General features: G+C 38.8%; 1 protein-coding gene across 1 annotated transcript; it reads right to left on the bottom strand.

Moving 5' to 3' along the window:
• Positions 1 to 15,611: 15,611 nt before the first annotated feature.
• On the bottom strand, positions 15,612 to 17,727 carry LOC125242723 (retinol dehydrogenase 13-like). Its single transcript, XM_048151634.1, has one exon. The coding sequence runs from the start codon at positions 17,655 to 17,657 to the stop codon at positions 16,707 to 16,709; it is 951 nt and encodes a 316-aa protein (XP_048007591.1). The 5' UTR covers positions 17,658 to 17,727; the 3' UTR covers positions 15,612 to 16,706.
• Between the last annotated feature and the right edge of the window lie 3,519 nt (positions 17,728 to 21,246).

The raw sequence follows: 21,246 nt of genomic DNA, 5'->3' as shown, positions 1-21,246 counted from the left end.
AAGTTAAATTTGTTATTTTCCCTGAGTCCGTAGCAAATGAGTCGCTTCTAGGAATTGATTTTCTGAAAAGTTTTGATATTGACATTCACTTTGGAAAAGAATTTTGGTACTTCGGTGATAACATTGGGGAAAAATTTAAATTAGAGTTTGAAAGTGTTTCACCTCCGACTCTGTGCGTTGCTGCGTTAGAGGCGTTAAGGGACGACGAAGCCACATCACTTACCGCCCAACAACACGGTTTGCTTGCCCAGTTGCTCACCGAAAATGGTGACCTGTTTGAGCCAGGGGAGGACCAACTCCTTTTGCCGAGCACAGGATTGACACAGGTGACCATCCACCTATCGCGGTGCCGCCTTACCGTGTCACGCCGGCCAAAAAGGAGCTGATGCGCGCGGAAATAGAGAAGATGTTGGCGGACGACATAATAGAGGAGTGTGAGTCTCCATGGACTTCTCCAGCTCTCCTAGTCCCCAAGGCTAACGGTAAGGTTCGTTTCTGTGTAGATTATCGTAAACTGAATGCTGTTACCAAAACAGATGTTTACCCAATGCCTTTGATTGACGAGCTAGTCCAGTCAACGAAGAGAAACTGCTACATGAGTACGCTCGACATGCGCAGTGGATTTTGGCAGGTGTCTGTCAGGCAGGAGGACCGCGATAAGACGGCGTTTGTGTCACCTTTCGGTACGTATCGCTTCAAACGTATGCCTTTTGGGCTCAAGAACGCGCCGTCCACGTTCCAGCGGCTCATTGACAGGCTTCGCTCGGGTTCTTCTCTACAGAACGTAACTGTACTCGCGTACCAAGACGATCTGCTGGTCATTTCAGAAGGTTTTGATCAGCATCTTGAGGATCTTCGCGCTGTCTTCGGAAGATTGCGTATGTTTGGTCTGCGCGCTAATCGCGAGAAGTGTGTCTTTGCACGTGAAAAGGTAAAGTACCTAGGTCATATCATCTCGCAAGACGGTATTTCGCCAGATGACGACAAAATCCGTGCTGTTTTGGAAATGAAGGCCCCTTCGTCGCTGCGCCATTTGCGGACCTTCTTACAGACCTGCTCGTGGTTTCGTAAGTTTATTCCTGGCTTCTCCTCTGTAGCTGAACCACTAACGCGCCTGTTGAAGAAGGATAAGGTGTGGACGTGGGGTCCGGAGCAGAAGAAAGCCTTTGAGGAGATGAAAAATAAGTTAACATCAGCGCCAATCCTCATACAGGCTGATTATCGGAAGCCATTTGTCCTGAGAACAGATTCTAGTAGCTACGCCCTTGGTGCGGTATTGCTACAAGGGGAAGGTAAGGACGAACGGCCCATAGAATATGCCAGTCGTTTGCTCACGCCAGCTGAAAGAAATTACAGCACCGTTGAGCGTGAGGCTCTTGCAGTCGTGTGGGCCGTAGAGCGATTCAGAAGGTACATTGAAGGCCATCCTGTCGTCGTAGGGAGTGACCATCAGCCGTTAAAATGGCTACTTACCTTGAAGTCACCATCAGGAAGGTTGGTTCGATGGGCATTAAAACTACAGGCTTTTAACATACAGTTCGAGTACACTCCGGGCAAAGCTAATGTGGTCGCCGATACGCTCAGTCGTCCTCCTTGTGAAGAGGAAAGTAGAGATCAGTGTGGTGTGTGCGCGGTCGTCGTAGACTTACCTGCCCGCAGCCCTACAGACCTACGACGTGCTCAGCTTGATGACCCGGATCTGGAAAAGATTATAGTAGAATTAGAGAGTACATCAGATGCTGCAGCCGTTGGAGCAAAGCGTTGGTCTGAAAGAGGATACTTCATGCAGCAAGGCGTCTTGTACAGGTACAATCCCGATGTTGATAGTGAAGAGCCGCAGCTGGTGGTTCCTGTGTCACTGCATCTCGACATCTTGAAGGAATGCCACGATTCTCCATTGTCGGGGCACCAGGGGATTGAAAGGACCTTTCACAAGATCTCGCAACGCTTTTTCTTCCCAGGTATGCGTCGTATCATCGCTGAGTACATAAAAAGTTGTGTACCCTGTCAGCGATACAAAGCGTCTAATGAGAAGCCGTCTGGCCTTCTCCAAACTCCGGTTCTTAGTCAACGCAATGAGGTAATAGCTATCGACTTGTTTGGTCCTTTACCAGAAGGCGAGAAGGGAGAGCGCTGGATCCTCCTGGTAGAAGATACTGCCACACGATGGGTGGAGCTTTACGCGCTACAAGAAGCTACCTCCGAAGCTTGCGCGCGTACTCTTGTAGAAGAGTATTTCCTCAGGTACGGTTTCCCACGCAGGGTAGTCTCGGATAATGGGGTCCAGTTTGTCGGAGCGGTCATGCAACAGTGTATGTTTGTCCTCGGCGTCAAACAGAGCCTCATCCCACTGTACCACGCTGAGGCGAATCCCGCCGAGCGCAAGAATCGCGATCTTAAAACACAGCTTGGAATGTTGGTTGGAAACGACCATACGTCGTGGCCAACGAAGCTGGGTGTGATTCGGTTTGCTATGAACAGCGCCGTGTGTCAAGCCACTGGTGCTACTCCGGCATACCTAATGTTTGCACGTCAGATGAGATCTCCTATAGAGGTTAGTTATGATTTAAGAGCCGTTCTTGATAAGGAAAATTTTGTTCCTCAGATCACGCCATATCTTCGCTCGTTCATTAATTCTCTGTCAACAGTACGTGATCGAGTTGAAACTCAGCAGGATAGGCGTAAGGAACACGCTGACAAGTCTCGTCAGCCAGGTGATGTATTTGAAGTCGGGGACAATGTCTTGATTACGTCACACGTTCTTAGTAATGCAGGAAAGAATGTTTCGGCCAAGTTCGTTCCAAAAAGAGATGGTCCTTACCTGGTCGTTAAAAAGGTTAGTCCAACAACTTACCTGGTAGCTGGTCCTAACTCACCCGCTGAGGTTCTGGGTAAGTATCACGCCTCTCAGCTTGTTCGTTTTAATGGTAGAGATGATGTGCTTCCTTCTCCCGTGGTGCCTAAACGAAATAGAGGACGTCCACGTAACCGAAATCAGAATCGTGAAACTCGTGAGCGAGTCCATGGACGTGGGCGTCATCATGAACTCGAGGGGGAGTATATAGCGTGTGACACTGGCTTTACGCCTAACGCGTCTCAGAGAGGCGGCACGAGTCAAGAGAGAGATAGACGACTCCCTATGTTAACCAATCGAGGTAGACCCCCGGCTCGCTTCCTGACGGACTAAGCCGCGGGTCAACCTTAGCTGGTTATTGTGTGCAACTAGCTTCGTTCAAAACACGTAGCGGCTGGCAGCGCGGCGTTTGACAGTGAGACAGTGGCCGTTAGCTTTCACTCGAGAACGCACGCGTATCCGCACGACCCTTTGTCTAATTTTTATTGTGTTAGAATGTTTAAAGTTAAACTGTTGTGTTACTTCAACTAAAATATAGCTTGGATTCATTAAACCATTGTTGTTACTTTAAAACGTCCCGCTATACAAAGCATTTCTGTCATTCGTAATTATGGAGAATTGACCCCTACCGTATCGTCTTAATTAATGGATTAGATTAGAATCATAAACGATTTAATTTACTTTGATGTTTTACAATTAGTTTAGTATATATTATTTTATTTGTGTTGGCGTGGTGTGAAAAAAAAATGTGTTCCCCTCGGGGGCAAAATTTGTTCAACCTTCGTGTCTTGAAACCCTCGTCGCAACGCTCAAGATTCCACTTTACGAAACACTAGGGTATCAATATTGGCATGTGCAGTTAAATAACCTTGCACCTTTGTAAAACAAGTAACTATTATTTACAAGTGGCACGTTGCCGATTTTAACACTCCGCATCCTTATTGAAATCTGGCAAACTAACTAGCACAGTATAATAAAGAGTACTATCGTACAGTATGGCCACTACCGCTCCCCGCTGAAAGTGCCGCACCTCACAGTTACCGCCTGTCAAAAACGCGAACAGTCGACCTGTCATATCAACCTACTGATATATTTGATCGCCAGTGACCGAGATGTGCCGCTAGGCACACAAGTCACACAACACTGTGAGTTCTAGCGTTATTACTTATTTGGCTACGGTTTTCCGCTATGGAGGTACTTCCTTATTTGGGCTTTGCTCCAGATTAGGAATGATATTCGCTGTGCTGTACCACACAGTTAGATATGACGTTTACAATATTTACAATACCCATAAGCCCATAATAACTCTCATTGGACGTAATTTTTAAGGAAAAATCCAAATTATATTACGTATCTAGTCCTCTCATTAATCATAGGTGATAGTTATATTAGAATTTTTCATTAATGTATTTCTTACATTTTATGTATTTTTGCGTCGAAATTAATTAATAATCGCCTTCAAACAGATCTTAATTAAACATAAGTGAAACATAATTGCTAAGCAACAACTATTTCAGTCTCAATAACTATTTAAGTACATAATAATCGCTTTTCGTTCTTCTCAAGAGACTTCAATATTGTTTAGGTACAGTCAGACAAACCACTTTCTTGGCTGACTGTACCTACCCATTTTCTAATTTATACCAAGTTTATGTACAGATTTGAAATACTAAAAGCAACGCAAATGGAATTTAAGCTACATAACCTAAACCACAAAATTGAAATTTGCGGTACCGCGACATAGTGGACCGATTTTCATGACAGACAGACACGTCAAACTTATAACACTCCGACGTTTTTGCGTCGGGGGTTAAAACATGATTAAGTTAAGTTTTTAAAATTAAATGGCCTCTCTGTCCATTGGTGGGACTATTTTGCCAGTGTCAAGGTAATATAAGCTAATTGTTATTGGTTTTGGTACGGTAAGTACGACAGTGTTCGGTAGTTGGCACTTGTAAATTGATAGCTAGATTTTACAAGGACACGTGGACTATCGGCCGTTGACGACAAAAAAGTGGCTAAACGCGTTTCGAGATTAATTCTTCATCAGCTTCTCACTATAACATTAGTTTACTGCATAATAAGCTATCGATATAACACTTTAAACAACATTAATGAGCAATAGAAGGAGAAATTATTCACGACACGATGCCGCTAAGATGGCGTTCGAACCGGAAGTCTCGTTAAAAACATGAGAATTTAAAGTGCATATCAAATGTTTCTAAATGTCACAATGGACTGGTTTGAAACGTAAGTGACTAAACAACGAAGCCAGGCCCCACGAACAACGGACGCCGTTTAAACTCCATCTCCATCACAAATCTGCCCGAAGCCTTGTACTCTTACCTAAGTATGTGCCTACACATGTATAGACTCGCTGACAACAAAATCCCTTCGTGAGCCCGTCGATGCGCTATCACAGCCAGGGTACCTACCTAGCCAAAGACACAATAGCTTACGCTTCTTAAAATATCGTAGCTATCTCTCCCTATCGCTTTTCTGTACTGGCGCGACAGAGCCAGACTGAATTTCGATAGCCACGTAGCGTTAATGATTGTCATTTCGGCTAGGCCGGCTAGCCTCTCTCGTTACTTTAAAAAATCCTATAAGCCTTGAGAACACTATGCTTATACGACCTTTTAGATATTGATGACTGGTTGTGGACGCCATCCAATTTACCTTTGAACATCAGGCGCAAAAGCTGATTCTATGGAAACCAGTGCATATTACGTATTAGCTTCGGAGCAACAATAGTTTTTGTGGAATTTTATAAATTCTGCGCAGCTTCGTTCATCACTTTTTCTTCCTAGATACAAGATTACTATTGTTTGGTGAAATATTTAAGTTGGCTTTCAGAAAATTTAGGTTTTAAGTAAAGAACTTTGTGTCGTTATAACCTAACCACAAAATTAAAATTTAGAAAAAAAACCCCGACCGCGACATAGTAGACCGATTTTCATGAAACATGGCTAAGAACACTCCCGACTAACTCAACTTTCAGACAAAACTAAATCTAAATCGGTTCATCCGTCGGGAGCTACGATGCCACAGACAGACACACACATACAGACAGACAACAGACAGACAGGCAGACAGACAGACAGACACGTGAAACTTATAACACCCCTTCGTTTTTGCGTCGGGGGTTAATTAAAAACGGTCATACTTAAATATCTTGGTGAACTTATTTTCAATAAGGATATAAGAGACAAGACCCAACAGACTTACGAAATGTCTGACGGTAATCGCGTCATTCGACATAGGTGTCGCGGAAAAATAATGTCGCGTGTCGCGGCAATCACGTGCTAGCCTTGCTTCATATGTTTTTTTTCTGGGTGAAGCATATATTGTCCAATGAGCCGCGCGGATTTGTCAGCGCTGCGGCCCGGGATGTCTCCGCGTCCGTTCCTTTTTACTTCCTAACAAACTTTGTAAATCCTTTGTGTGCTCTGAAAAATCTGCTTTCAAACTTGTGTGTAACTTCAAAAACCAGCGGAGCGTTTTGATTTTATTATGGCGCGATTTATCTGTCGCTTTTGGGGAGGATTCCAAATCTAAACTATTGAAGAATTATGAATTATGACATAATATGTATAAGCTAGGCTTGACTGACGCGAAGTAGATCAAATAAAAAGCCTTTTAAACTTTAAACATATCTTAAATTTCACGTTTAGAGTCACTTGCACCAACGAAAATGGAGGGTTAACCCGGGGGTTAACCCACCATTTTATATGGAATTTGACAGTTGACAGCCCACTGACCCTGAGTTAAGTGGTTGGTGCAAGTGGGCCTTAACGACTAAGATACAAAATAGGGAATAAACAAAATTAAGGTACATCGGGGCAAATCTCGACTGGGGGGCAAATGTGACTGGCCCATTTTTTCCATGTTTTACAATGTTTGCATCATTAAATATTAGAGTGTCCACCGGTTATACATGGTAGGCGTGGTCAGTGGATACATGTAGAACTAAACATCATAGTGTAATAATGGAAAAAATGGATTAGTTACAATTGCTCCCCAATCGCGATTTGCCCCGCTGTGTCTTACTTTAGAACTATTTTTTTCATTTGTTTTAAGTAGTTACACTATCTACGAGCCAAAACCCGGGTTTGATGCCCGGCTTCGCCAGCAGTGCACTTGATAGGTTCTACTTCGATGTATGGTATATATTTCAATTTATAACCATGATTCATTTAAATCGTAAATTCCCATTAAAATTACCTTTTCAATTTTAAGTAAAAGTTATCTAATTACATTTTATACGTGCTATACTCACCACCGTTAAGAGGTTCGCCCGTATTAGGTTTACCTTTTTCCAGTCATTTAAATCGTAAATTCCCATTAAAATTACCTTTTCCTTTTTCCAGTCATGTAACTTCCCAAACAGGTGCTGTCTGAACAAATTACTCATTCAGGCATATATCCAGACTAAACACTGGATTTGACGTGACGATAGCGTGTTGTTATGTACCTGCACGCCACGCGCCATACCCTGCTAAACCCTAAGTTAAACTTCACCTACCAAAAGTTGGAAACGCGAATGAACGGTACAAAATCTGGGAGTAACTAACGGAAATTTGATTGTTACTTAAGACTCGTGCAACTATTTATGTCTTAAAAGCGTGCGCGACAGTGTAACGTTTTATTTAAACTCATGATGACGTCATTCAACGTTGATTCTAGCCACTGAATGCAGATAAAATAATTATTATATCTCCGCATAATCACATAGACAAATATATACGTAGGTATCTGATAATCCGATAGATTGGGGAGCATTTTTAAACTAAATACTGGTATTTAGTTTAAAAATGCGACGTTAGAAATGTTCATTAGTGTAATTTATTTCAAACCATGACGTTACCTAAATATTTCGATAACCTTTACTTTGTATGGAAATTTTGAACAGCGTGTCAAATAGCACATTTTGAAAACTAAACAAATTATTTCAAAAGCAAAACTTACTGTTTCTCAAAAAACTAAAGATACCCTAGAGGCTCCGATGATCCTTACAGACCTACTAACTATTAAGCAATTATCAATTGGACGTAGTTACGCAATAACGTTCCAATCCACATGAAATTGTCATTAAGTTTTAGACCTTGTATGAAAAACAAAAGTCTTTCATTTCAATGACAATTTCAGATGGATTGGAACGTTGTTGCGTAACTACGTCTAATTGTCATTGTCACATTCAAAAAATTTTAATAGTACGAGTATCTACTTATTTAACTATATGGAAAGTAACAAAATAGACGATGCTTCATAGGACCAAAATTACCTGCCACATAATTTTACTGTCTACCGATTCTACCGACCTCATACATATTCTTAATAGTTTTCCCATAATTTATATATAGTCTCCCATTAGGAGAGATTTATTGGTAATTTAAGGCCGTAAGATAAGAATGAAGGACGACGAACAGAATTTTTACAAAAAGCTCTGAAGTTAAATAATTCTAAAGTAGATAGGAAGTAGGAACAATCAACCAATTGGAACTCTAGGCCACTCTACAACCATGTCAAAATGACAAGCAGTACTAGATTTCTTACAATCTGATTTATAACGTCACTATGACATAGTTCTACAGTGGCCTAGGGTTCCAGTTGGTTGACTGTACATATGTACCCATTAGGTATACACCGTGTTTCACTTAACACTAAAAACCTGAAAACTGTTTGTTCAGAATCGAGAGTAGAATCGATTGAGCTATATCTTGATGGGGGTAATATTTTTTGTTTTAATTTGTATTATTAGTTATTGTTTACGTGCCCATTCTACAAATTCAATACAACATTGTGCATATCATATTGTTAGAGGTTGTATACCTTTTCAGTTTTAAGGATATTAATACTGGCTGGTTACTTGCGATTATTTTTTCCGCTACGAGATAGACGTTGTGCGTCAGTTTAATTTTAAAGTTGATCATAAGTCATAACAAATTGAACTCATACCTAATTACAATTGTCATTTTGAATGTTAGGTTTAAATTTGCGTCCTGTCCAATTTGAAGTTTACTGTGACACAGGTTAAAGTGCTTTACAGTGACATAGCTGTCTATTGGTAAACCTTATGTCGTTGCAGTAACATCCATACTAATATTATAAATGGGAAAGTGTGTGTGTCTGTTTGTCTGACCGTCTTTCACGGCAAAACGGAGCGACGATTTGAAGTGATTTTTTAGTGAAGATAGTTGAAGGGATGGAGAGTGACATAGGCTACTTTTTGTCTCTTTCTAACGTGAGCGAAGCCGCGGGCAAAAGATAGTAATATATATAAAGACAGACCGAGCAGAAATTTTGATAGCGTAATCTGAGGAAGAGTTATTTTAATATCTATTATTATTTTAATTGACGTATTAGTTATTTTATTAGTTATTTTAATTGACGTATGTGCTATAAAACTTTCTGCAGACTATTAGACGATGCTATCGTCTCTCTGCAAACATTTTTAGTACGCACGTTTTGTTCACTTTATTATTGATTAATTCATTAATAATAAGGTCTAATATTAAACTAAAACTAACTTAAACTATAAATATATCAAAAAAAAAACTTATACAATAAAAAAAAATTTATCCAATAAATAAATCCTTATTATAATTTATAATTCATTAATTGGGTTAAATTACCTTTTGTCAAATACTAAAAGTTATATTAGTGGCATACTCCAAATAATATCAGAGCTTTTTCTATTATTTTCAAAGATGTGGAATCCTAACAAAAAAATAATTCGGAAAGTTTTCAGACAGTTTAACCTCCACCACACGCAGGGGACAGGATGAAAACCGACAAATTAAAATGTATTCTAAGAAAAAGTAATAGATGGATCATAGACGAAATTTAATAAAAACAAGATGCGCTAAGTATTATTGTTAAACTTAGTAATAGGTACCTACTTAACAAAATTAATTAATTTGTGAAGAGTCAATATTTCAGAAGACTTTTTTATTGTAAGACTTTAAAAATACGCTCGCTAGAGGTTTTTTTGAAACAAATAACCTTCAACTCCAACGCTACGCTACTATCAAGTCAAACTAATTCAAAAATTTTAAACTATAAATATTAAACTTAAATAAATGGATTACATAGAAAAGTTGTTATCAAGGCCTTCATTTGCTCACGGCAGGAATCAAACCAGCATCTACTGCTATCGCGGCAGGTCTGACTGTCTATGAATATTGCAAATTAAATACTATGTTCTTAAACTGAAACCAAGCATAACCGATGTCATTTGCAGAAAGCGGGTTATTAAATAATTTACCGTTACCTTTTGTGTGACCGGATGTGGAGGCCAAGGCACGCAAACGTGACAGAAATGGGTCAGGTTATTTTTCTACTGAAGCATAGGTAGTACATGCCTTGTACGACGACTGAGCTAATTTGGAATTGCCACGAGAAGTTTTAAACGTCTAGTGTAGGCGTTTCGTTTTGATAAGTAGATAAATAAAAAAACAAAGGTACAACAGAGCCTATGCTTCAAACGATTGTTTAGAGAGCCCTTTCTCCTCTCTAAACTTGGTTTATGCATTAATAAAATAGTTTTTTCTCGATATAAACTGTAGGTGACTTACTAAAAATGACCCTATACCTCTGTAGCTCTTCGTGGGTTGTAGGCAAAGATAAAAATGGTAAGGTTGATACCGTGCATATAAATACTCACAATTAAGTTGTTAATAATACAATTATGTTGTAACTAATACAAGCATATAATAATATAAAAAGCGCTGTTGACCTAGCGGTAACAGCGTGCGATACGGATGTCGCGGGTTTGAACCCCGAAATGTCATTTGATATTTGCCAGTCGCTTTTCGGTGAAGGAAAACATCGTGAGGAATCCGGACTAATTCCAATAAAACCTAGTTACCCTTCGGGCTGGAAGTTGGAAGGTCAGATGGCAGTCGCTTTCGTAAAATTAGTGCCTACGCCAAAACTAGATTGCAGGCTCCCATGAGCCGTGGCAAACGCCGACATAACGCAAGGGGGATGATGTTGTAAATAATACAATTTAATCCGAGTGCCTAGGGTTGCAAAAAAACGGTTTTTTTTTCTGGCTTGAAAAAAAAAAATTTGCATGAAAAAAAACCGTGAAAAAAAACTGTTTTTTCTGGAGTATGTTTTTTTTGTAAAGTACGAAATCTCAAAATTTGCAAAATAGTTAATACTTTTATACGGTTTTTTAGACTTAATGTTAACTATTAAACGAATTTAATCAAATACTTTAATTTCTGGTCTTATAAAAGTAACATTTACGAAATTTGTAGTTGATAGTTATCACTATTTACTGTTGGCAACACCACCGCCTCTCCACGCTACACGCAACATGGGGGATTCCCCAATAAACGTTTGTATACTGAATGTTAATTGAATTAAAATGTACGTTATTGTTATTAAAACACGTTACAACTCACGAAAAACCGTTATTGTCGTATTATTTGTTCATCTGAAAAAAAAAACCATATTTAGAAACAAAACCATGGTGCTCGGTTTTTTTCATGTTTTTTTTTTTCACAATTCTGAAAAAAAACATTTGGTTTTTTTTCTATTTACAACCCTACGAGTGCCACTATAGAACTTCAAAAGAATCGAACGGAAAACTGGCCAATTTCTTTATATCACAACTAGATGTGACACGCCCGTCGACCTGCCACTGTGATAGGCAGCCATCGGGCATGTACATCCGACAGCACTACATGATTTTGCGATAAAACTAGCTGCGAAATTCCTGCGAACCACCGTTCACTTTTCCGACCGCGTATCTCGCTAACTTGGCTATCAAAAATGAACCTCAACGTTCAGCAATAAAGCATTTGATAGTTAACTTGTTTGGGCGAGTTACGAAAGGCTAAAACAACAGTCAAAATGCCTGCTGACAGCCCCCTCAAATCCGGAACACTTGGTATTTTCCCGCAAATCGTAAAGACACAAGTGAGCTGAACCGTCGAGAGAAGTGCTGCGTTTTGGCTGCAAAGTAGGGGTGGTTGTTAGAAGTGAGCCTTGTTAAGTGTATACATGGTAGATTCAATGTAACGTAGTGGCGATATATTTAAGAATGTCTGCATTCTCAAAAGGGGTTGCAAATACACTGAGAGAAAATACAACCAGTTTTCATGTTCGTTCAACAAGTTTTTTGGTTAAAATAGCGCCTACGTGCTCTTTGGTTCAAACAACAAGCTACTTGTCATTTGAATTGGCAATATATTTGAATCAACAAGTCGATTTTATAAAAACAACCTGACACATATTGTTTTAAACATACGTTTGGCTGATTCAAACGGATAAACCGCAACAAGTCGAACTTGTTAAATTCACAATGCAAATTTCTCTCAGTGTAGCAAAGCACCATTTCCATCAGCGTAACTTTTAACAATTAGGTATAAGCGGTCGAATTATTAGGTAGCGAGACTAAACCAGGGCTCGACAGGAGTAGGTAATACTGGACGCAATTCAAATTCAACCTGGTTATGAACTTATCATACATATTTTGATTTTTTACTAACCATCAGAAGACAATAAAAACAAAATTTAATACTAAGTAGTGACTAGCCCAGTAATTTTATTTACCTTCCTCTTGAATCACTATATTTATTCAAAGCAACCGCATTGAGATCCTTTGCGTACTTATAAGGATTGAAGCATACTTTCGGACAAACGACGGGAAGCGACTTCGTTAAATACAATAAAATGTTTAATGTTTAGGCACAAACGGTACAATTTATCTTATAAAATAATGTTATCAGTTAATACAAGAACCAATGAAGATGCCACAAGTTGCTAATGCATTTACGTGTACAAAATCGGAACGAAATAACCACTACATCTAGATAACAAACATTTGTCGGCAATATGAATAAATTCAAACATACAAGAAAATTGCTTACGGATAGAAAGAAACAAACTAACATAATAAAATAAAAAATACACCTACTAATATAAAGAAAATGTTATTGAATAAAACATATGTGTCCACATTAACGATTACGGTTCATTACAACCAAATTTTATAATATTACCATGTTCTTAAAATGTCACAATGTTAAAACGGATTAGTATTAAAATGTCTAAAATTACAAAAAGAGTAATTTAAAATGACATTGGCCTCATTTTAGTTTCATAATAACCGAAATTAAAAATGGCACTTTCTCAGAATAAAATTTTATTTATAGTGTACATTATATTCCTTACACTGTGTTTTATTACTAACTTTAGTATTATTCATTTAGTTCATTAATGCTAACCATTTATGAAAAAAATGTAAAAATACAGTTTTCATTTTAGGCATTTTGAGAAAGTGAAGTTTTGGTGATGTATATCTAAATATATAAAAGAAGAAGCTGACTGACTGACTGACTGACTGACTGACTGACTGACTGACTGACTGACTGACTGACTGACATATCAACGCACAGCCGAAACCGCTGGTCCTAGAGATTTCAAATTTGGCACATAGGTTCCTTATATAGTGTAGAGGAGCACTAAGAAAGGATTTTCCAAAATTCACCTCCTAAGGGGGTCAAACGGGGGTTCAAAGTTTGTATGGGGAAACAAGATTAGTTTGACTATTTTATTCGAAACTTCACAGGAAGATTCCTTAAGACATATGACTGAATACGTGTTTCAGGTTTTTTGAAAATTTAACCCCTAAAAGGGTGAAAAGGGGGTGATAAAGTCAAAAAATCAATATGGGTATCGTTTTTATGGTTTATCGGGTCGCTCATCACGATAAATACAACGTTTTTAAAATCTAACGAGGCGGAAGTGAAATACCTTCTCCCCTGTTGTGGTGCAATGGGGTTTAAATACATAAAAGAAGATATTGACTGACTGATTGACATATCAACACACAGCCGAAACCGCTGGTCCTAGAGATATCAAATTTGGCACATAGGTTCCTTATATGGCGTAGAGGAGCACTAAGAAAGGATTTTTCAAAATTTTCCTCTTAAAAGGGTGAAATGGGGGTTCAAAGTTTGTATGGGGAAACAAGATTAGTTTGACTATTTTATTCGAAACTTCACAGGAGGATTCCTAAAGACATATGACTAAATACATGTTTCAGGTTTTTTGAAAATTTGACCCCTAAAGGGGTGCAAAGGGGTAAAGTCAAAAACACAATATGGGTATCGTTTTTATGGTTTATCGGGTCGCTGATCACGATAAATACAACGATTTTAAAATCTAATGAGGTGGAAAAGAAATTTTCTCCCCTGTTGTTGTGCAATGGGGTTAAAATATCCAAAATAGCCATAAGTATAGCTTTAGTTTTTATCTTTACTTCTGGTTCAAGAGATTTCAAATTGACACGGAAGTTCCTTAGAGGAGCACTAAGAAAGGATTTTTCAAAGTTCACCTCCTTGCATGATAATTTTACAGGGGCAAGGACAGGGACAGGGCCAGGGACAGGGACAAGAACAGGGACAGGGACAGGGACAGCGACAGGGTTAGGGATAGGGATAGGGATAGGGATAGGGATAGGGATTAGGGATAGGGATAGGGATAGGGATTGGGATAGGGATAGGGATAGGGATAGGGATAGGGATAGGGATAGGGATAGGGATAGGGATAGGGATAGGGATAGGGATAGGGATAGGGATAGGGATAGGGATAGGGATAGGGATAGGGATAGGGATAGGGATAGGGATAGGGATAGGGATAGGGATAGGGATAGGGATAGGGATAGGGATAGGGATAGGGATAGGGATAGGGGGGATAGGGGTAGAAATAGGGATAAAAATAGGGGACGGGGACGGGGATAGGGATAGGGGAGGGACGGGGACAGGGACGGGGACGGGGACGGGGACAAAGATAGAGATAGGGACGAGGATAAGAATAGGGATTGGGGTCGGAATAATCGATCGGCAATCGATATCTAGGCAGTGTAAAATGCAGGTGGCTCAGTGGGAAGGGATTAGTAAGTAGGCATCGGCGAGTATCCTGCATCCGTAATAACTATTACATTCAATGTGCTGTAAGAAGATCGTTGTTTGCTTGCCTTTTATATGTTTACGTTTGCAATATAAGCAAAATGGAAAAAATTGTAAGCGATAATGCAAGGAAGTACTTTTTACCCTACCGACCATAACGTCGAGATACTGGCTATGTGGGTTGTATGAAGTTTCCCCAGTATAAATATTTATATAGGTAAAATTCATACATATTCGTACCTACTACCTACGCTGTGGTCGCTGTGTAACAATTCTACAATCATTGCAAGAATTTCTTTAAAAACGATAGTAATATGTGTAAGGTACAGTCAGCCAAAACCGGACCGTACAGCAAATAGATCAGTTACAATGCATCATATGATTAATCGATGGCCTGAAAATCTTATTTTTGTAAACGTTTCAATAAGAATATTTTTATTACGCGGGCGAAGCCGCGGGTAAAAGCTAGTGCATCATATATTTGATGGCCTGTGGCTCAATACGTAGCTATCCAAAATCACATTTATAGCTTAATTATTATTCAGTATTTATTATTATTTAATAAATACTTAAATAAATTAAATAATATAGTGATTTACTATTTATTATTTAAGGATAAAGATGAAATGGCGGAAAAGTGTGAAAAAACAGGATGGTGGCGATTTTTAGTATGTGATTTAGGCAGATTTTTTCGGAGTTAGTAATTAGTTTATGTTTGAACATTTTATCATGGGGGTTTCACAAATAGTGTACCTTTCTAATAGTAGTAAAACTTTACAAATAAAACTTACCAATATTTATATATTTATATAAATAAGTTTTGGCCTATTTAACTTCTAACACTGATCTAGTATTAAAATCTGTATTAAATATTTTTTTTATTATTTTTACCAGAGTCAGAAAACTGTTGTCTATCACATATATTAATATCTTGTTAAAAGAAAAATTCATACATTTCAGGGTTAAGCTAATTTAACTTTTAGACGTTTTGGGAATACGGTAATTTGAGAAGTGGGTTTAGGTTTTAAGTTTTAGATATTATGAGACTAATCTGTTTAGGCATTTTAGGAATATGGTTGCAAGGAACCGCAATCACATTAACCTACGACACAAGGCCGTCTCGCGATAAGAGCAAAGGGACTAGATGCTGAACTAATTATGGCTACAAGAAATTACTTAACTAGTGCCAGTCAACACATTTATACTATTTGTATGCTTACGGTAGCGTTTAAATAGCAAGTGTGGTAAATTAAATAGTTGTTAAAATAATAGTCTTGATTGTTTAGACAGTAGAAAAGAATATCTGTATTCATTACATAGAAAATACAAAAAAAATTTGATAATAATTCTTAGCAGACCAGAATTAAATTCATGCTATTACTACTCAATAAATATTGCCCTGAATGCCGTCTACAAATGAACAATGTAAACCATAAACAGAAATATAACTAGGGACCATGACCTTGTCTTATACTTAGACCTTTCAAACGTCATAACACTCATCATAACGAACAGTGTTGAACAGACTATCTACATGATATCAGTTATTATTAAGTCAATACGTCAATATGTTGTAGTTATATCATTATAAACTAGTCTCGTGAAATTTAAAAACACACACAAAGTATCTTCTTTTTTATTTGAATAAATAAGCCTTAAAATTGTAAAATAAGAAAACAAGACTTTTCCACGCACTGCATACACTTTCCACCCAAATATATTTCTTGTAAAACAATTATCTACTTATCACCACTACCTTCCAAGGGCGTACGGAATATTCCCCACAGACGTGTAAGATACTAAATAATAAATAACAATTATATTAAAACAATATTATGTATTCAATTTCACTAGAATCTTATATATTTCTATTTATTGTCATGATAACAACGTTCCAATTGTAACTACTAGCAACACTAATTAAATCAGTCTGACTCAGAATATTTGACTAATCTTGCGGAATGCGTCCAAAGTTTCTTGGCAATATCTAGATCCTGTGAAATCTTAGACGGTTGTGTCTGTCGGCAGTTGCTGAAGTAGCGGCCGCTGACCCCGGCCACCTCACGCGCCGCCGCCAGGTGGATAGCCGTCTGCGACGCCTCCACCGGGCTCTGGAACATGAACCCTATTGCCTTCTCCACCATAGTCCGCACGATAGCAATAGGAATATTCCTAAATATATTAGTCGCCGCGATACCTGGGTGCACCGCGTTCACCGTCACTTCGGTGCCCCGCAGTCTCTCACTCAACTCCAGCGTCATCAAATTAATATACAATTTACTATTCGCATACACCAAGTAATCGCTCCAGTATTTTTCCATGTTAAGGTTATCGAAATCCATTAAGCCGTACTTGTGTATAACCGAAGACAGATTTATAATTCGACTTGGAGCTGAGGATTTCAGCTTCGGTAGTAATAAGCAGGTCAGTAGAAAAGGTCCAAAGTAATTGACTTGCATGCCGACGTGGAGACCGTCTTCGGTCTTGTAGTTTCCAAGTCCCCCGGCGCCCGCATTGTTAATAAGAACGTCGATACGTTTCTCCGTCTTCTGTATGTGCTCACTGAATTCCTTTATCGAGCGGAAGGATGACAAATCTAACGGTACGTAGTGCACATCGGTATTCCCGGAGAACTTGATGATTTCTTCTTTAGCAGCCAGCGCGCGGCGCGCGCTCCGACACGCGAGGATCACTCGCGCGCCTCTCTCCGCCAAGTTTTTCGCCGTCTCTAATCCTATACCGCTGTTCCCACCCGTCACAATCACTACCTTGCCGACCATATGAGCGCTCGACCGGCAAAACGCACACGTGAGTTTCTGATATATTTTAACAATCAACACTAGAGCCGCAATAGCGGCTATTATTAACAAGTACATTTTTAAATTGCACACAGTGCACGCACACGCGTCGTCTCACTTTAACGCAAGCGGAGACTACTACAACTACAACATAATAAGAAAATGAAGTAAAGAGGTCAAGATAGCGCGCGACGAACACGATAAACTAGTGCTCTTATCTGTTCATGCTTGAGCGAACGTGTGCTGCGATAAAGAAACCAATCTGATAGACTATAGGTGGAAATAAATCTTTTGATCGCATCGCGATTGCGTAAATACTTTCGTTCGATGAGGGTGAAAATTAAAAGCGAAATCTGTATTAAACATAGATTTGGTTGATTTATTGGAATGGTGCCGGATGTATTGGGTGGCGTGGTATCGCGGGATCGGTGGTAGGTTGGCGGACGTCCGCCGCGCTCGTATCGCGATGTTTTCCGGTATTGGGAAAACTTTAACCGACAATTCGCAACGATGAAATGGTGCTGCAATTACTTGCACATGAACGTTGTAGATGTTTATCAGTTAACTGCGATAATGGGCGTCATGATAGGTACTTATAATATTTTGGTTGTCTGATAGTCTCTGATTTCGATACTGGTGCGTTATCTACAGTATAGGTTTCATGCTTATTCAACGCATTAGTAGGTAATGTTAAGACACTAGAAAAAAAATCAAATTCAAGTTCAAAGAATGTAAACAAATTGTTATCTAAAGGCGACCTCCTTCAACCTTGACGTAGTTATTTTACTAATCAGTAAAATATTATTAATGAATAAAATAATCACTTCACACATACTCACTAATTAAAGCGATGATGCCGCATGAATTTTCGTCTTAAAAATAAGGTCATTGAGTTCGCATTGCTTTAGTCGCCAATAGAATTGCACCTTTAGGATTTTATTTTACTCGTAAAATTCAATTTTCGGGAATGTGTCAAATTAAGTATTTATGTAGGTACTTATATGCTATACGACCGATCTGGCCTGGCGCGTAGTGACCCTGCCTGCTAAACCGCGGTCCTGGGTTCGAATCCCGGTAAGGGCATTTATTTGTGTGATGAACACAGATATTTGTTCCTGAGTCATGGATATTTGATTTGTGTAAGGATGGGATGATCCGGATGATGGGAGGTTGATTTGTGTAAGGTGTCCCCCAATATTTATTTATATTTTATTTATTTATTATGCACAAAGTTTATATATTTCGAAACGTTGAGTACCTGTTCTAAGAAAAGTTTCTACCATCCATCAACTAACCAGATTTAAACAGCAATACGGCGCCGTTTTACAAAAATCCTGACATTACCATACGCAGTCATTTGAAGGGACAAAAACCGGCCAAGTACGCTCAGTACCTGTTCTCTAAAAACTACTGAACCTATGTCAGAAAATAAAGCAACTGTTCCTTTTTTTCCTTTACATCATAACAAAAAAATCTGAGTAAACATCAACTAACAATATATCAGATTTAAATGAAAAAAAATATCAGCAACTTTACGGCGCACTTTGTTTGATTGATATACAATTGGTAAAATCAGCGTTCTAGTGCTTACATTTATCCGCGGATACGGACAGTCATTTGACGGACGGACAGACAGACAAAATAAGGCATTGACTACAACCCTAAAAAAGGCATTACCAAGGGAATATGCTAATCTTAATTAGTGGCGTCTGCTTCCGCTTCCTGTAGAAAAATGCGCTGGCTGCGCCTGAGTTATGTGTTTCATTAATAACGTCCGCACTTCCTCTGACCGCCTATTTGCCGCCCCTAGCGCGCCCACTTGAAGGCTTAGCCGCCAATTGTTTTCTAACACCAGCTTACCATTTTTTCCCGCTTAGTTCAGTAACTGTCTACGAAACTGGTGTATTGGTTATCCTATGGTCAAGTTTTGCTAGGTACCTGAATGGAAAATTGGGTTTTCACCACACCAACTGGTAAATGCTAACTTTGCTATTCGAAAACAAATAGCAAAATTGCATGTTATCCACAAGAGTGCAAAGTAATTTCATACAAATTTTAACTTGATGTCTTAAGCTGACTGGTAGAATTTACCCATAAATTATGATTTTGAATAGTTTGATTTAGTTTGATGTTTAATAGTCAGTATTTTGTTCGTGTTGGTGTGGTGAAAAATTTTGTGTTTCACTCGGCGGCAAAGTTTGTTTAACCTTCGTGTCTTGAAACCCTCGCAATGCTAAAGATTCCACTTTATGAACCACTCGCTACGCTCGCGGTTCAATATTGGAATCTTTCGCTTGCTCGGGTATCAATATTGGCACTTGCGGTTAAACACCAACTTTGCCCCCTTGTAAGAAAAATAACTATTCTTTTGATTTTTTGGTGCAAAACCTTTCATTGGATTGATTTCTAAGTTTATTGGATTGCCGAAAGCCTCCTTAACCAAGTTTCGATGTTCAATTTAAAACGGAACCACTTTTTTATTGTAGACCTTAACAAATTATTATGAACAGTATTATTTTTTACATGTACCTACTGAACATCAAGGGTCTGGTAGGATTTTTCGAGGAGTTGGGATGGCAGGACTAACCTAGCTATTTCGGACTCAAGTAGGGAATGGAGAGCGTATTGAGAAAGAGGAAACAAAGTGTACCAATGCGTTAATTTCTATAATGTCTATGAAAATATGGCGCTTATAATACCAATAGCACACTATTAAATATTCTATTATAATTTGCCTTAAAGGAAACTAAGGCCCACTTGCACCGGCTACTTAACTCAGGGTTAGTGGGCTGTCATCTGTCAAATTCCATATAAAATGGTGGGTTAACCCTCGGGTTAACCCTCCATTTTCGTTGGTGCAAGTGGCCCTTAGACAAACTCTAGTCTAGTAACATACTGTGCCGTCTTATTAGATTATTTTCTTATTAACATTAAATTATCATTTTTATTTACAAGTAAATGCAATCCTCTTCTCCATAACTCCCATAAGAATAAGATAGAGAGATAAGTTTAACTTTATTCCCATTTAGATTTTAATCCACAGTACTTAAACTTATACCTGAACTAATTAAAAACTTTAAGTTGATTCTAATTCTCCAATAAGACGGTACCTACGTAGCCCAATGGCACAAACGCTCACGAAACGCCCGTAGATATGTATCTCTATCAGGGATGTAACAGAGCTCTGCTTCTGCTTCCGTTTCTGCGGAACTTCCGTTTCGTTTTACACATCCGCTTCTGTTCCGGTTCTGTTATTTTTCAAACGGAAGTTATAGCGGATGTCGGAAGCGCGACGGTGGGACATGAGCGGCGTACATCAAAGACCAACTGGTCCTGTCATTCGCTCATCTCTCCGCTTGCCACGTGCTGCGATACTAAACATCAATCGCTTCATTCCATTGCGAGCCAATATTTGTCCTGTCCACCTAGTTCTGTAGCGAGTGAACAACTATTCAGTGGTGCAGGGCTTATCTACGATCCCCTTAGAAGCAAACTGCCGGGAGATAAAGCTGCTAAGCTTTTGTTTATTAAATACAGTTTACATCTTTTAGAATCACTCCATTTAATTTTGGATTGTATTATACTACCTAACGAGTAAGTTTTCGTTTCGTTTCTAAAACCTTTTACGGCATAATAAAGGTTTAAAAGGATTCTTATATGATTTTTA

The sequence above is a fragment of the Leguminivora glycinivorella genome, chromosome 3 (genome assembly GCF_023078275.1).
Source record: "Leguminivora glycinivorella isolate SPB_JAAS2020 chromosome 3, LegGlyc_1.1, whole genome shotgun sequence".
Lineage (NCBI taxonomy): Eukaryota > Metazoa > Arthropoda > Insecta > Lepidoptera > Tortricidae > Leguminivora > Leguminivora glycinivorella.
Note: the sequence above shows the minus strand (reverse complement) of the source record. Positions and strands in the feature narration are given on the sequence as shown.

Coding starts and splice junctions, on each gene's coding strand:
- LOC125242723 (XM_048151634.1), bottom strand. CDS start 17,657: ATGTACTTGTTAATAATAGCCGCTATTGCGGCTCTAGTGTTGATTGTT.